Consider the following 12,731-nt stretch of genomic DNA (forward strand, 5'->3'; position numbering starts at 1 on the left):
CTGTGCGATAGTACCCCACTGCCCCCACCCCAGGCTTAGCCTCCCCCAGCCTCCATTGTGCACCAGCCATGCAGCCCCCCACCCTCAGCGCCCCAGTGGGAAGAGGCTTGGCTGGCAGACCATGGGGCGCAGGACACAGAGCACGTTTACTCGGGAGTCCCTGAGAGACGAGGAACACGGAACCCATTTCCGAGCTGGACGGCCGTGTGCCCAGCTCCCCCTCTCCGCCCAGGACAATAACCCCCCCTTACCGCCCCGGCACCCTGGGGTCAGGGAGCGGCTGCTGATGATGAAGCAGAACCTTGTGGATCTCACTGTGTTGGCAGAAACGCGGCCCGTCTGGGACAATGGCTGCAGCCGCCAGCTCAGCACACGGGCCCCACCCTGCCCCTAATCCAGCACAATGGGCCCACGGGGGATCAGCCAAGGGAACTGCGGAACCCACCAGGCACCTGGCTGCAGCCGAACCGAGCCACGAGCGGTCTACTGGGCCTGCGCATGGTCACTCGCTGTGCTGCTGCCGTGGGGCCCCGGCCACACAGGCTGCCCCACTGAGCCAAACCGCCGGGGCGAGGGGGGGAGACAAGGGCCCCAGCAAAGGAGGGGCAGCTCCGCACTAGAACACTGCGAACTCAGGGACCCAGTGCACCAAGTCCCCCCACGCCCGAGACAGGATCTCTGCAGGAAGCTGGGGCGGGGGGAGGAGGGGGTGACCAGATGTCCCGATTTTATAGGGACAGTCCCAATTTTGGGGTCTTTTTCTTATATGGGCTCCTATTACCCCCCATCCCCATCCCGATTTTCCACACTTGCTGTCTGGTCACCCTAGGTGGAGGGGAGACATTCTGGGTGGCCCCATTCTCTGTTAGAGGGTCCAAGGCCTGTAGTAATTGCATAGGGAGACGTGGGGTGGAGAAGGAAGGTGAACTCCACCCAAGAGATGCCGCACTCAGTGGGGGGGGGGGGGGGGAGAGACACACAACACGCCAGTTCCTAAGCAGGGGGGAGAGGGGGGAAGATGCTGTAGGGTTCGGCTTAGACTTTAATCTTCCCTGGGAGCCTGCAGCCACTACTCTGCATCTCCCCATTGGGCTGGGGACCTTTCTCTCAGGCCTCCTCTCTGGGAGGGCTCTCGGGGGGGGGCCTGTCTGTGCCGTGGGGCCCTAGCCCCACCGTAGCCGTTCTGGCTCCCCCGAGATCAGGCGAGGGGCCGGCCGGGCCTGGGGGCTGTATGTGGAGCTCTGAGGCTGGTTTGCAGAGCAGACGAAGGGGTCTGTGGCTCCCTGTCTGGGCTGGCTCAGGTCGCTAGTTGCTGGCTGTGACGGAGCAGGGAGCAGGGCAGATTTGACCTGGGAATGTTGCAGGGGGGTTGGAGTGGGGATGTGGGACTTCCCTTGAAGGAAGCTACCTGAGCTGTAACCTGAGCCAGGAACGGGGGTGGGGAGAATTAACACCTTCTGCCCGGGAGACTGAACAAAGGAGAGGAGCAGCGGGAGGAGTTGGGAGTTTAGTTTTCGGTTGGGGCTGGGTGGTGCAACGCAGGGAACCCCAAGCTGGGGTCTAAGCTCCCTGAACCTCCCAGAGGGACCTAATTGAGGGGGTCTGGTCGTACCTACACGCTCTGCTTGAGACTGTGTTCCTGTCCTTAAATAAACCTTCTGCTTTACTGGTTGGCTGAGAGTCGCAGTGAATCTCGGGAAGAGGGGTGCAGGGCCCTAACTCCCCCACAATCCGCAACAACTGGTGGCAGCGGCGGGATCTACTGCACCCCGTGGACGGCGCTTCCTGCAGTAAGTGACTGGGGAGCAGTAAAACGAAGGGGGATTGACGGGGACCAGGCGTGCTGAAGAGTGAGAGAGAGACGGTTATTACCCCTGGGAGTGTGTGACCAGCGAGAAGGACTTTTGCAGTAACAGGGTCCCCCGGGGGGATCGCAGCGAGTGGTCCCAGGGGCGGAGGAGTCTGCAGCTCGACCCTGGCAGAGAGGTGGTGACCTCGAGAAGGGCTGGCACACTAGGGGGCCCCCTGGGAACTGTGGGGAGCTGTGAGCACACAGGCCGGTGAGTGGCCAGCAGGAAGATGTATGCCAAGCGGCTTAAGAGCGACCTGGTGGAGCTGTGCAAGCAGAGGCGGCTGCGCATTGGGAGGCTCACCAAAGAACAGCTCATTGCCCAGCTGGAGGCGGAAGATCGCGCGAATGAACTGATCCCTGTGTCTCAGGGAAGCAGCCTGGCAAATGCAGCGCAGGCACCAGTGTCTGTCCCAGCTGGGAGTGGTCAGCCGGCTGCTGAGGGCTTCCCGAGACCCCTCCTTCCTATGCCTAGGGGAAGGGTGGGGAGGAGCCCAGCAAATACCGAAGGCGCCGTGACCCCCCCGGCCAGCAGGGGGTCCCCCCGGCGAAGCCCGCCGGCCAGCAGAGGATCCTCCCGGCAACGTTCGGCATCCGGGGAGCGGAATTGGCTGGAATGGGAGAAAGAGCTAAAACTGAGAGAGCTGGAGGATCGTGAACAACAGAGACAGCATGAAGAGAGACAGAGACAGCATGAACGGGAGGAGAATGAGAGACAGCATCAGCGTGAACGGGAGGAGAAAGAGAGACAGCATCAGCGTGAACGGGAGGAGAAAGAGAGACAGAGACAGGAGAATGAGAGACAGCGTCAGCATGACCTGGAACTGGCGAGATTGAAGGGCAGCGAACCCCCGGCTGCGGTGAGTGAGGGGGGACCCAGGACTGCACGGAGCTTTGATAAGTGCATCATGGCCCCATACAAGGAGGGGGAGGACATGGATGACTTCCTGGAGGCCTTTGAGACGGCCTGCGAGCTGCACCGGGTGGATCCCGCGGACAGACTCCGGGTCCTTACCCCCTTACTGGACCCCAAATCCGTGGCATTGTACCGCCAACTGGGAGAGGCAGGGAAAGGGGACTACGAACTATTCAAAAAGGCCCTGCTACGAGAGTTTGGGCTGACTCCTGAGATGTACCGGGAAAGGTTCCGGAGTCAAGATAAAACCCCTGAGATCTCCTATTTGCAACTAGCCGTCCGCATGGAAAGATACGCCAGCAAGTGGGCTGGTGGGGCCCAGACGAAGGAGGACCTGATTAAACTGCTGGTACTGGAGCAACTGTATGGGCGGTGCCCATCCGACCTGAGGCTGTGGTTGGTGGACAGAAAGCCAGAGAACCCGCGACACGCCGGGCAGCTGGCTGATGAGTTTGTAAAGAGCCGGACAGGGGGTGGCAGGGAGGAGCCCCAAAGGAACAGGCCCGCCGCGATGCAGAGAGAGAGTCACCCTGGGACCTCCCAAAGGGGGAATATGGGGAATCCCCTCCCACGGGGAAGGCCCAGCATCAGGGACAACCGACCGGCTCGAGGGGACCCACGGGACCTGAGCTGCTATTACTGCGGCCGAAGAGGCCACGTTCGGGCCCAGTGCCCCAAGCTCAAGGACAGACTGAGCAGACCGAACCCGCACCGGGTTAACTTGGTAGAGGCCCAGACGGACGAGGGGCAGGCTTCCCACGCAAGAGGGGCTGGCAGCTTATCAACTGCTCAAGAGAGAGAAGGGCCCCCGGCCAGCTTCTCTGGAGGGCCAGATGCTCCGGATTCAAAGTTCTCCGTTTACAGGGTTGGCGCGGGGCTGTCCCTGCGGAGCGAGTGCCTTGTTCCCCTGGAGGTGGATGGGAAGAAAGTTTATGGATACTGGGACACTGGCGCAGAGGTGACACTGGCCCGGCCCGAGGTGGTGGCCCCAGATCGGGTGGTGCCCAACACCTTCCTGACCCTGACCGGGGTGGGCGGGACCCCATTTAAGGTTCCCGTAGCGAGGGTACACCTGAAATGGGGGGCCAAGGAGGGCCCCAAGGACGTGGGAGTGCACCACCATTTGCCCACTGAGGTGTTGATGGGGGGGGACCTAGAGGACTGGCCAAGCAGCCCCCAGACCGCCTTAGTCGTGACCCGTAGCCAGAGCCGGCGAGGGGCACTACGCCCTGACCTTGGGAAGGATGTCCCACCGGAGGCACCGAACCCTTCCCGGGTGGGGAGGGAACACCCAAGGACAGGCCGCGGGGTGGCTGGGGCTTCCGACCCAGCCGACGAGAGGGAGCAGGTCCCCATCCCTTCCTCAGCCGCCGAGTTCCAGGCCGAGTTGCAGAAGGACCCCTCCCTGCGGAAGCTAAGGGGCCTGGCTGACCTCAGTGTGGGACAGACCATGAGGAGAGGATGCAAGGAGAGGTTCCTGTGGGAGAAGGGGTTCCTGTACCGAGAGTGGGCTCCCCCGGGGGAAGTGGAGTCGTGGGGGATCAGGAGGCAGCTGGTGGTTCCCCAGAAGTTTCGCCACAAGCTACTGTACCTGGCCCATGACATCCCTCTCGCAGGGCACCAGGGGATCCGGCGCACCAGGCAGAGGCTGCTACAGAACTTTTACTGGCCCGGGGTCTTCACCAACGTCCGGCAGTACTGCCGATCCTGTGACCCCTGCCAGAGGGTGGGGAAGGCCCGGGACAAGGGGAAGGCAGCATTGAGACCTTTGCCCATCATAGAGGAGCCTTTCCAGAAGGTGGCCATGGACATAGTGGGACCTCTCAGCAAGACGACCCGGTCTGGGAAGAAATACATCCTGGTGGTGGTAGATTTCGCCACCCGCTACCCCGAGGCAGTGCCCTTATCGTCCATTGAAGCAGACACTGTGGCGGATGCGCTGCTGACCATTTTCAGCCGAGTGGGGTTCCCCAAGGAAGTCTTGACGGACCAAGGGTCCAACTTCATGTCGGCCCTACTCCGGTGCTTGTGGGAGAGATGTGGGGTCCGGCACAACTGGGCCTCAGCATATCACCCCCAATCCAACGGGCTGGTGGAGAGGTTCAATGGGACGCTAAAAATGATGCTGAAAACATTTATGAATCAGCACCCGCAGGACTGGGACAAGTACTTACCTCACCTGCTGTTTGCGTACAGGGAGGTACCCCAGGAGTCTACCGGGTTTTCGCCTTTCGAACTGCTATATGGAAGGCGGGTAAGGGGGCCCCTGGACCTGATGAGAGACGAATGGGAGGGGAAGGCCACTCCTGACGGAGAGTCGGTGGTGGAGTATGTCCTGACCTTCCGGGAACGACTTGCCGAGTTCATGGGCCTGGCCAGGGAGAATCTGGCCAGAGCCCAGAGGAAGCAGAAGGTCTGGTATGACCGCACAGCACGGGCCCGCGCCTTCGCCACTGGGGATCAGGTGATGGTCCTCATACCCGTGAGGAAAAACAAACTCCAGGCCGCCTGGGAAGGGCCCTTCAAGGTTGTCAAGCAACTAAACGAGGTAAACTATGTGGTGGAGCTGTCGAACCGGGCACACCACCACCGGGTGTACCATGTGAATATGATGAAGCCATATTATGACAGGGGGAATATGGTATTGGCCGTGTGTGGACAGTGGGAGGGGCAGGGAGATGACCCTTTAGTAGATCTATTCCCTGGGACAAGAGTTGGCTTCCCCCTGGAAGCAATTCCCCTCTCTGATCGGCTAACCCCTGCCCAGCGAGCTGAGATCGGAGGGGTGCTGCATCTGTACCAGCAGCTGTTTTCCAACCAGCCTGGACGCACTAATCTGACTGTCCACCGGGTGCAGACAGGATCGCACCCGCCTATAAAATGCTCCCCCTTCCGAGCCACAGGGAAAACTGCTCAGGACCTGGAAAGAGAGGTCAATGACATGCTGGCTTTGGGGGTGATCCAGCCGTCTTCCAGCCCTTGGGCCTCGCCGGTGGTGCTGGTCCCCAAAAAGGACGGGTCGATCCGGTTCTGTGTGGACTATCGGAAGCTCAACGCCATCACTGTAGCCGATGCCTACCCCATGCCCAGGCCGGACGAGCTCCTAGACAAGCTGGGAGGTGCTCGGTACCTTACCACCATGGATCTTACAAAGGGCTACTGGCAAGTGCCGCTGGATGCAGATGCCAGGCTGAAATCGGCCTTTGTCACCCCTCTGGGGCTCTATGAGTTCCTGACCCTGCCCTTCGGCCTCAAGGGAGCGCCGGCCACCTTCCAGCGCCTGGTGGATCAGCTACTGAGGGGGATGGAGAGTTTTGCCGTGGCGTATATCGATGACATCTGTGTCTTTAGCCAGACCTGGGAGGACCACATATCCCAGGTTAGACAAGTGCTGGACCGACTCCAGAAGGCTGGGCTGACCGTAAAACCGGAGAAGTGCAAGGTGGGGATGGCTGAGGTATCCTACCTAGGCCACCGGGTGGGAAGCGGCTGCCTAAAGCCGGAACCAGCCAAAGTGGAGGTGATCAGAGACTGGCCCGCTCCTCAAACCAAAAAGCAGGTCCAAGCCTTTATTGGGATGGCAGGATACTATCGGAGGTTCGTGCCCCACTTTAGCGCCATAGCCGCCCCCATCACTGAGCTGTGCAAGAAGGGGAAGCCAGACAAAGTGGTCTGGACCGAGGAGTGCCAGGAGGCTCTCCGGGCGCTGAAGGAGGCTCTGGTCAGTGGCCCAGTTCTGGCAAACCCAGACTTTGACAAGCCCTTTATGGTGTTCACCGACGCCTCAGACACAGGACTGGGGGCGGTGTTAATGCAGGAGGATGAAAAGGGGGAGAGACACCCCATCGTGTACCTGAGCAAGAAGTTACTACCCCGGGAGCAGAACTACGCGGCCATCGAGAAGGAATGCCTGGCCATGGTGTGGGCCCTCAAGAAACTAGAGCCATATCTCTTTGGGCGTCACTTCACCGTGCACACCGACCACTCTCCCCTGACCTGGCTGCACCAGATGAAAGGAGCCAACGCCAAGCTCCTGAGATGGAGCCTGCTCCTGCAGGATTATGACATGGACGTGGTCCATGTGAAGGGACGTGACAACCTGATAGCGGACGCATTGTCCCGGAGAGGGAGCCCTGAACTTCCCCAGGTCACTGGTCAGAGTGACCCCGCTCAGTTCAGTCTCGAAGGGGGGAGAGATGTGACGGAGCAGGGAGCAGGGCAGATTTGACCTGGGAATGTTGCAGGGGGGTTGGAGTGGGGATGTGGGACTTCCCTTGAAGGAAGCTACCTGAGCTGTAACCTGAGCCAGGAACGGGGGTGGGGAGAATTAACACCTTCTGCCCGGGAGACTGAACAAAGGAGAGGAGCAGCGGGAGGAGTTGGGAGTTTAGTTTTCGGTTGGGGCTGGGTGGTGCAACGCAGGGAACCCCAAGCTGGGGTCTAAGCTCCCTGAACCTCCCAGAGGGACCTAATTGAGGGGGTCTGGTCGTACCTACACGCTCTGCTTGAGACTGTGTTCCTGTCCTTAAATAAACCTTCTGCTTTACTGGTTGGCTGAGAGTCGCAGTGAATCTCGGGAAGAGGGGTGCAGGGCCCTAACTCCCCCACAATCCGCAACACTGGCTCTTAACGCGGATGCAGGGGTGGGCAAACTACAGCCCGCGGGCCACATCCGGCCCATCAGACCTTTTAATCCGGCCCTCGAGGTCCAGCCCCTGCCCCACACGGCTCCCGGGAAGCAGTCGGCATAACCCCCTTCCGGCTCCTACGTAGTAAGCGGAGGTGTGGGCAGGCGGCTCTGCCCGGTCCGCAGGCCCCCCCCCCAGCTCCCATTGGCCGTGGTTCCTGGCCAATGGGAGCTGCGGGGGCAGCACCTGCGGATGGGGCAATGCGCAGAGCCGCCTGGCCGCGCCTCCACGTAGGAGCTGGAGAGGGAGCATGCTTCCGGGAGCTGCTTGGGGTAAGTGCTGCCCAGAGCCTGCACCCCTGAGCCCGCCCCCGCTCCCCAATCCCCTGCCATAGCCCTTATCCCCCGCCTGCCCTCTGAACCCCTTCATCCCAGCCTGGAGCCCCCTCTTGTACCCCAAACCCCTCATCCCGGCCCCACCCCAGAGCCTGCACCTCCAGCCAGAGCCCTCATACCACCCCGTGCCCCAACCCCCTGCCCCAGCCCGGAGCCCCCTCCCACACCCTGAACTCCTAATTTCTGGCTCCAGCCCAGAGCCCGCACCCCCAGCCAGAGCCCTCACCCCCTCCCGCACCCCTACCCCCAATTTCGTGAGCATTCATGGCCCGCCATACAATTTCCATACTCCGATGTGTCCATCAGGCCAAAAAGTTTGCCCACCCCTGCGCTGCTGGACCTGGCTGTCCTGGCTAGCCGGCCTCTGCTCTCCCAGTGGGTCCCAGGCCCTGGCTGCCCCTCAGTGGAGCTGTCCTGAGATCCCCACTGATGCTTGTCCTTCACGGTAAGGGGCAGCCCTTTAATAATGGCCGGGCGGCAGGATACTGGGGGACCTGCCAGGCAAGGGAACGATGGGATTGGGATCCCCCATCTCTGCAGGGGGTGTGATGGGGGAACCTGCTGGGCAGGTTTAGGATGTGGCTCATAGGAAGCCGACGCTGGGGCCGGCTCCCCCAGCCAGCTGCGTGCTCTGCAGTGTCCCCACGCCATGAGCTCTGCAGCGTTTGGCAGAATCGGATAGCTAGGCTGGGCCTAGGCAGGTGCTTCCCCTGGCTGGCTGTGGAGGGGAGAAAGGGGGTGGGAAGCAGAGGCCTGCAGGAAGCAGAGTCCAGCCCACCCGTTCCCCCCAGGGCACGGGGTTCCCTCTGTCTAAGGGAAGCGGCCATCCCTGCCCTGGGACAAGCCATCTCCAGATCTGTCCCCTCCCCCATCTCAGTGGGTGATGCTGGGGCCTGGCAGAGACACTCAGGGCCGAATCCCCCCCCACACACACCCCTAATGTGCCATGGTCAGCTCAGGGCAGGGTCTGACCCCTGTGTGTGGATGGGCAGCAGGGCACGTGCAACCTCTTCCTCCTGCTCCGGGCGCCCTGCAGTGCGCCTGAGGATGGGTGGCACACGGCGATGCCGATCGCCGCAGCGCGTCTGCCCGCCACCCTGCACCACTTGGCTTTTCCCTGAAGGCTGCCCTCTGTGTACCCACCTGGCCTGGCCCAGCTGAGCGGGCAGTCGATCCAGAGTCCCACCCTGGCTGGTAGAGCTGGTCTATGGGTGCTGTGCCCCCTCCTGGCACCTTACTCTTGGCCGGGGAAGCTGTGGGGTGAAGGTGACCGTGTCCTGTGGGAGCCCCTGGCTGTCCCCTCTGGGTGGTGGCCAGGCGGGATCGCACAGGCTGGGTTGGGTGCGCTCTGGAGGCTGGGATCAATGCCGATCAATGAGCCAGCTCTGTGCTGAAGGGCAGTGATCCAGCAAAGGCATAGAACAGGGGAGCTGGAACGCGCTGCTCCCCCAGCGCATGCTGCCGTAGGCGGGCAGCGAGCTGGGAGCCAAGACCCAGGGCCCCCTCGCACGGTGACAGTTGTTGTGGAGCAGCCTGCCAGCAGAGCATGGGGAGCAGGGCTTCAGGTCACGGTGGGGCACAGAGGAGCCTGCACGAGAGAGAAATGTGAAAATGTGCTCACACACACGTGTGGACACATTCACACTGCCATGTGAACTCACTCAAGCCACCACCCAGCGTACACACTCGGGGGCTCCTGCCCAGTTTGCACACTTTCCATTCTATTCGTATCTCAGGAGGATGTTAAACCGCAGCTACTAAAGTTGGATATTGTTAAATCAGCAGGTCTGGATAACTTGCATCCAAGAGTTTTAAAAGAGCTGGCTGAGGAGCTGGCTGGCCCATTAATACTGGTTTTCAATATGTCGTGGAACACTGGGGAAGTACTGGAAGAAAGGTAACGTTGTACCAATATTTTAAAAGGGTCAGTGGAATGATCTGGGTAATTATAGGCCTGTGAGTCTGACATCTATCCTGAGCAAGACAATGGAGTGGCTGATATGGGATTCGATTAATAAAGAATTGAAGGAGGGTAATATAAGTAATACCAATCCACATGGGTTTATGGAAAATAGATCCTGTCAAAACGAATTTGATCTCTCTCTTTGATGAGATTATAGATTTGGTTGCTAAAGGGTGATGTAATATGTAGAGTTCTGTTAGGGGTTTCACACAACATTTTTATTAATAAACTAACAAGATACTGAGTTCACATGGCACACATGAGCTGGATTAAAAGCTGGCTAGTGGAGAGGTGCCAAGTGTGACTGTAAATGGGGAATGATCATCGAACGGGTGTTTCCAGGGAGCTCCCACCGGAATCGGTTCTTGGCCCAATGCTTTTCAACATGTTTCTTAACGACCTGGAAGAAAACATAACATCATTGCTGGTAAAATTTGCATAGAACACAAAAATTGGGGGAGTGAAGAGGGCAGGTCACTGATACAGAGCGATCTGGATTGCTTGGTAAACCAGACACAAGCAAACAATAAAGCCTAATATGTGTTTTAATACAACTAAATGTAGGAACAGCGAATGTAGCCGTGCTTACGGGGTTCTAGCCTGGGAAGCAATGACTGAAAGACTTGGGGGTCGTGGTGGATGACTAAGGCTACATTTTAATCATGGGTATTTTTAGTAAAAGTCATGCACAGGTCATGGGCAGTAAACAAAAATTCACGGCCCGTGACCTATCCATGACTTGTACTATATACCCCTGGGTGCTCTCGGGCAGGGGGCAGCCTGGGGATGCCGCGGGTGTTCTGGGGGGGGTGGGGGCAGCATGCAGCCCAGGACCCCTGCTGGTGCTGGAGGGGGCAGCAGCCCAGGACCCCCCGCTGCTGCTGGCAGGGGCATGGTGGCCAGAGAACCCCGCTGCTGCTGGGGAGTTGGGGGACATGGCAGCCCGAGACTGCCCCAGCAGTGGCTGGTGCAGCTGGCCCAGGGGTTGCCCGAGCATCTTGGGCAGCTCCTGGGCCACCCACAGTGGCTGCTGCAGAAGTCACAGAGGTCCCGGAAAGTCATGGAATCCGTGACTTCTGTGACAGACTCATGGCCTTATGGATAATCAGCTGAACATGAGCTCACAGCGTGATGCGGTGGCCAAAGAGGCTGTATGAACAGGGATCTTCTGTAGGAGTAGGGAGGTTAGATGTGTGACTGCTGCTGGGGAAACCCAGAGCTGGGAGATCCCCTGCTATCCCTCAGCCTCAGCCAGTGAGAGCTTTGCTGCACCTATGCTGTGGGAGGACTCCCTGGTGCGAAGGCAAACTCCTCAGGGCTCTGCCAGCCCAAACCTGCCCCCCCCGTAACAGACCCCTAAGCTCCGGCTGAGTCACTGAAGTCCTCAAATCATGAGTTAAAGACTGAGTTACAGAGAATCCTCCATTTAAACCTGCAAGTGACCCATGCCCCATGCTGCAGGAGGAAGGTGAAACCCCCCAGCGTCTCTGCCAATCTGACCTGGGGGGAAATTCTGTCCCGACCCCACCTACGGCGACCAGTTAGACCCTGAGCATGTGGGCAAGACCCACCAGCCAGACACCTGGGCAAGAAGCCTGTAGTAACTGAGAGCCCTCCCCATCCAGTGTCCCGGCTCCAGTTCGTCCTTTCCCAGCAATGGCTGACTAGCTCTTGGTCAGGCTGCCCCCAGAGTGCAAGGCCAGGGTGCTGCTTTTCCTTGTCTCCCGGGGTGAAGTGAAGGAAGGATAACTTAGCAGTTCGCTCCCCCTCTTCATAGTCCAGTAAACCTTTGAAAGGTCTCTCTGAAATGAATCCTCACGTACAGTTCCTTTTCCCGGCTGGGTGTGGACGCCAGGCTGGGTGGGGTAGCAGTTTTCTCCCTGCTGGTGATTTTCACAATGCAAACGATTTCTTCCTGCAGCCTCCCTTACAAATGAATATCCCAGGGATTTGGGCCACCCCTGGTTTGAGGGGCTGGCCAGGCCTTTTTCTCTTGTCTGGAGACAACCGGTTTGTCGGCGGCCCCTGACCTGCCTGGTTTAAACACAGTTTCGTTATCATTTCAGCACATTTGCATGATCCTTTATGTACATCATCGCACGAGCATGTTACTGAGCAGTGAGTTACTAGCTCTCCGATGGCATATCCCACGACACAGTCAACCTGGATTCACGCAGGGCAAGTCAGGCCTGACCAACCCCATTGCCTTCTCTGAGGAGATAACTGGCTCTGTGGATATGGGGAAGCAGTGGATGTGTGTAGAGGGGCAGACTCACCCCCGCGGCGCCTCCTGCTGGTTACTTCCGGGAACTAGCTCTTCCAGCTCCAGAGCGCCCTCTGCAGGCCAGTGGTCCACCTGTCCTCCGTGTCCCTCCCAGACCCTTTTATCTGGGGTGCTGCCCCCTGGCAGTACACCCCTCAGTACTAGGGTCTCCCCTCCCCATGGAACCCCCACCCGCTAGCCCTACCTCGCCTCAGAATAAGGCCACTGCCAGTCGCCAACTAGCCCCCGCTCCCTGGGGCAGACTGCAGTATAGGCCACTCATCACAGGCAAGGCTGGGTTTGGACCTGCTGCCTTGGCCTAGCCCTGGGCTGCCCTCTGCAACCCCCAGTACCTGTTGGCCTCCTACTAGGCCGCAGCCTGGGGCGCCCCAGCCTGTCCCCAGCCCTGCTCCACTCAGGTACACTGTGTCTAGCTCATTGCAGCCAGGCCCTTCTCCCTCTGAAGGCAGAGAGAGACTCTTGGCCTCTGGCTCACAGCCTTTTTATATAGGGCCAGCTGAGGCCTGATTGGGGTGTGGCCCAGCTTAGCAGCTCCCAGCCACAACCTTCCCCCAGGGCTGTTTTAAACCCTTCAGGGCAGGAGCGGAGCAATCACCCCACTACACTGTGATATATCTTGACTTTAGCAAAGCTTTTGATACTGTCTCCCACAGTATTCTTGCCAGCAAGTTAAAGAAGTATGGGCTGGATGAATGG

The 12,731-nt window shown here is 59.4% G+C and overlaps 1 protein-coding gene and 1 long non-coding RNA gene across 2 annotated transcripts; one reads left to right on the forward strand and one right to left on the reverse strand.

The window, feature by feature from the left end:
* The first annotated feature begins 1,313 nt into the window (after positions 1–1,313).
* Positions 1,314–7,311, forward strand: LOC135983846 (uncharacterized). Its single transcript, XM_065597409.1, has one exon. It carries the CDS (start codon positions 2,080–2,082, stop codon positions 6,991–6,993), a length of 4,914 nt encoding a protein of 1,637 aa, XP_065453481.1. The 5' UTR covers positions 1,314–2,079; the 3' UTR covers positions 6,994–7,311.
* A 2,216-nt stretch (positions 7,312–9,527) lies between these two features.
* On the reverse strand, positions 9,528–12,473 carry LOC135983847 (uncharacterized). The gene is made up of 3 exons (XR_010601670.1): positions 12,028–12,473; positions 11,334–11,785; positions 9,528–10,151 (listed from the first exon to the last, which is right to left on the reverse strand). It is a non-coding gene; the product is annotated as an uncharacterized LOC135983847 (long non-coding RNA).
* Between the last annotated feature and the right edge of the window lie 258 nt (positions 12,474–12,731).

This window comes from Chrysemys picta, chromosome 5 (assembly GCF_011386835.1).
Source record: "Chrysemys picta bellii isolate R12L10 chromosome 5, ASM1138683v2, whole genome shotgun sequence".
Lineage (NCBI taxonomy): Eukaryota > Metazoa > Chordata > Testudines > Emydidae > Chrysemys > Chrysemys picta.

What these genes read in the sequence shown, in the direction of transcription:
- LOC135983846 (XM_065597409.1), top strand. Translation starts at nt 2,080, where the DNA reads ATGTATGCCAAGCGGCTTAAGAGCGACCTGGTGGAGCTGTGCAAGCAG.